The sequence below is a fragment of the Helobdella robusta genome (assembly GCF_000326865.2).
Source record: "Helobdella robusta unplaced genomic scaffold HELROscaffold_76, whole genome shotgun sequence".
Classification (NCBI taxonomy): domain Eukaryota; kingdom Metazoa; phylum Annelida; class Clitellata; order Rhynchobdellida; family Glossiphoniidae; genus Helobdella; species Helobdella robusta.
In genome coordinates, this window is record NW_008705432.1 from 608,955 (window position 1) to 612,313 (window position 3,359).

At 38.7% G+C, this 3,359-nt stretch overlaps 1 protein-coding gene across 1 annotated transcript; it reads right to left on the bottom strand.

The window, feature by feature from the left end:
• Positions 1–214: 214 nt before the first annotated feature.
• On the bottom strand, positions 215–2,722 carry HELRODRAFT_194442 (hypothetical protein; the record flags this gene model as incomplete). Its single annotated transcript, XM_009031631.1, has 7 exons — positions 2,651–2,722; positions 2,018–2,238; positions 1,550–1,741; positions 1,224–1,289; positions 820–858; positions 537–701; positions 215–344 (listed from the first exon to the last, which is right to left on the bottom strand). Exons 3-7 carry the CDS (start codon positions 1,735–1,737, stop codon positions 215–217), a joined length of 588 nt encoding a protein of 195 aa, XP_009029879.1. The 5' UTR covers positions 1,738–1,741; positions 2,018–2,238; positions 2,651–2,722.
• Positions 2,723–3,359: the final 637 nt, after the last annotated feature.

The following is a 3,359-nucleotide window of genomic DNA, read 5'->3' on the forward strand; positions in this document are numbered from 1 at the left end:
TCGTCTTAGCTACGTTTGTCAGAAAGATAAATGTATTCATTCATTTTCAATCCATCCGTCTTTCATTCTGTTTATCGTTCAATAAATCAATCAATCTAAGTTAGTTAATTCGTTTCATCATTTTTCCAAATCATCCACCACCATCGTCGTCACCTAAATTACAACCATCCTCATCACCAACATTATCATCTTCATCATCGTTGTCATCGTCATCTTATTTTAGGTTAAGCTGCTTTAGTATCTTCCTTATGTCGGGGTCCATTTCTTCTTCTTCCTCGTCATCTTCATCGTCATCATCTTCATCATCGTCATCATCCTTGCTGGTTGTCACCACCCTATATTTGCTGTTTTCATATGCATGTGTGTGTGCGTGTGTGTGCGTGCGTGTATTCGTTTATCATACACGCACATACAAAAATAAACAAACTAACACACTTCTTTTAACAACAAAATTCTAAACGCAAGCACTCAAAACAGGCTAATGAACCATTACAAACACGCACACACACGCGCACACACACGCGCACAAAACTTACGGAGCCGCTTTCTTCTTCTTCTTCTTCTTCTTATCAGAGTCGTCGGACTTTGAAACCTTCTTCACCATCACCCAATCAGATTTTTGGGGTTCTGCGTAAACAATCCTACCGGAAGTTTTCTTAGGCGCTGGCGGTTTTGGCTCCTCCTCACGTTTTTCTGTGTCCCTATTGGTTAGTTGGTTAGAGGGTCATGAATGTTAATGAGCAGTGGGCGGGGTTATGAATATTTAATAGGTTCGTTTTTATTAAAAATGTTATTATTGAGAAAAAAATTTCTCCATACCTCTTTTTGTACTTGATGATGACCGGGTGTTTCGGCTTGCTGTGTATGGATGAAATGAATTAATGAGTAAATGAATGAACAGATGAATTAATGGATGGATGAATGGATGAATGATGAATGAGTGATTGACTTCATTCGAACGTGCTTCAGAAACAAAACCAGCAAGTAACATTTTTAAAATGTCCGAAAAAGTACTGCAACCAATTTGAGATTTTCATTCGTTACGAGTTAGACAATCAGACAACAGACCAATCATAGTCAACCATTTAAATCAGACAACAGACCAATCATAGTCAACCATTTAAAACCCTTGCCCAATACCATCACTCCATTCAAAACCGACAACCAATACCATCACCCCATTCAAAATCGACAACCAATCAGAACCCTTCATTCAAATTTACCCTCCGCCATTGGTGTTGGTGTTTGTGATAATAATGGGCACAGGCTGTGGCTGTTGGGGTTCACTTCTACAAAAATAATAATTAAAATTAATTATAACCAACTTAATTTAATTATATTATTAAATAAGATTCTGATCATGTAGATATAATTACAGCTGAAAATGCTGAAAATCAATATAACAACATTAATACACACACTTATAAACAAACAATCAAACAAACATACATACATACGTATACAAACAAACATACATACATACGTATACAAACAGACAAACAAACACACGAATGCAGACAGACAGACAGACAACTAGACAGATACTTACGCATATTCATAATAAGGTTCCTCTTGATAGTATGGTTGGGGCACGTACAAAGGCTCCTGTTGGTATTCTTGGTAGGAGGGGTAGGAATATGGCTGAATCGGTGGCAGAGCTAGGGCTGGAGCGGCTACCGGCTGTGGGTAGCCGTAAGCACCGTACGCTGCGTAGGCGGCCGCAGTGTATGGATCCATTGACCTGATTGTTGGTTGGTTGGTTGGTTGGTTGGTTGGTTGGTTGGTTGGTTGGTTGGTTGGTTGGTTGGTTGGTTGGTTGGTTGGCTGGTTGGTTGGTTGTTCTGAATAATTTGTTGTTTAGTTGGTTGGCTATCGTTTGATGAGAAAATATTTGAATTAATTCCATTATCAAACAAATTTAATTTAACCATTTTAATCAAACGCAACAAACAAACAAACAAACAAACAAACAAACAAACACAAACAAACAAAAACACAAACAAACGTTCAGACTCACGGGTCAGCTGGTGGTTGTTGCAAATAAGCAGATGGATCAACTGTAGCAGCTTGTGGATAGGGATAAGCAGCTGAAGCAGCTGGAGCGGCTTGTGGGTACGAATAAGCAGCGGCAGTAACTTGCGGAGGCTGAGGATAAGCAGCTGGTGCAGCAGCTGGAACAGCTGTAGTGGCTATTTGAGTAGCGGCAGTAACAGCAACGGTAGCAGCTGTTTGGGGGTCACGCTAGATACTGTGGGTGTGGTTAGTTTTAGGGTCATGGTTAATTATCTAAATGTGGTAGTAGCAGTAGTTGTTGTAGTTGTAGTAGCAGCTGCATCAGCAGCAGCAGCAGCAATAGTAGTAGTAGTAGTAGTAGCAGCAGCTGTAGTAGTAGTAGTAGTAGTAGTTGTTGTAGTAGTATAAAATGAAGAAACATAAGTAGTGATTATACAGGGGATTTTATAAATTCATTGTTGTCACTATCATCACCAGTTTTGATAATATCTTTAACAACGTCATAATCATCAAAAACAACATCATTATTATCATCATCCTCATCAACAACAACATCATCACCAACAACACCACCATCACTATCATCATTATCACCGCCACTATCATCATCATCACCATCATCATCTTCATCACTGACTTTATGTTCTCTAGAAGTATCGATGGTATAGAACCGCGGTGGTGGGCCGGGATGGAAGTAACTAACCTGAGTGGCTGTGATGGTGATGGTGAAAGCGATAATGGTGATGGTGAAAGTGATGATGGTGATGGTGAAAGTGATAATGATGATGATGACAATGATGATGATGGTGATGGTAATGATGATGATGATGGTGAAAGTGATGATGATGATGGTGAAAGTGATGATGATGATGGTGAAAGTGATGATGATGATGGTGAAAGTGATGACGATGATGATGACAATGATGATGGTGATGATGATGGTGATGATGGAGATTATGGCCTAAACGATAATGACGTATTTGTTGCTGCTTGGAATGGCAAGAAAGCATAAAATGTGCTTGTGACTATTACAATATAGTAGTAGTTGTAGTAGTAGTAGTAGTTAAAGCATTAGCAGTAGTAGTAGTAGTAGCAGTAGTAGTAGTAGTAGTAGTAGTAGTAGTAGAAGTAGTAGTAATAGTAATAGTAGTAGTAGTAGTAGTAGTAGTAGTAGTAGTAGTAGTAGTAGTTAAAGCATTAGCAGTAGTAGTAGTAGTAGCATTAGTAGTAGTAGTAGTAGTAGTAGTAGTAGTAGTAGTAGTAGTAGTAGTAGTAGTAGTAGTATTAGTAGTAGTTAAAGCATTAGCAGTAGTAGTAGTAGTAGTAGTAGTAGTAGTAGTAAAGCA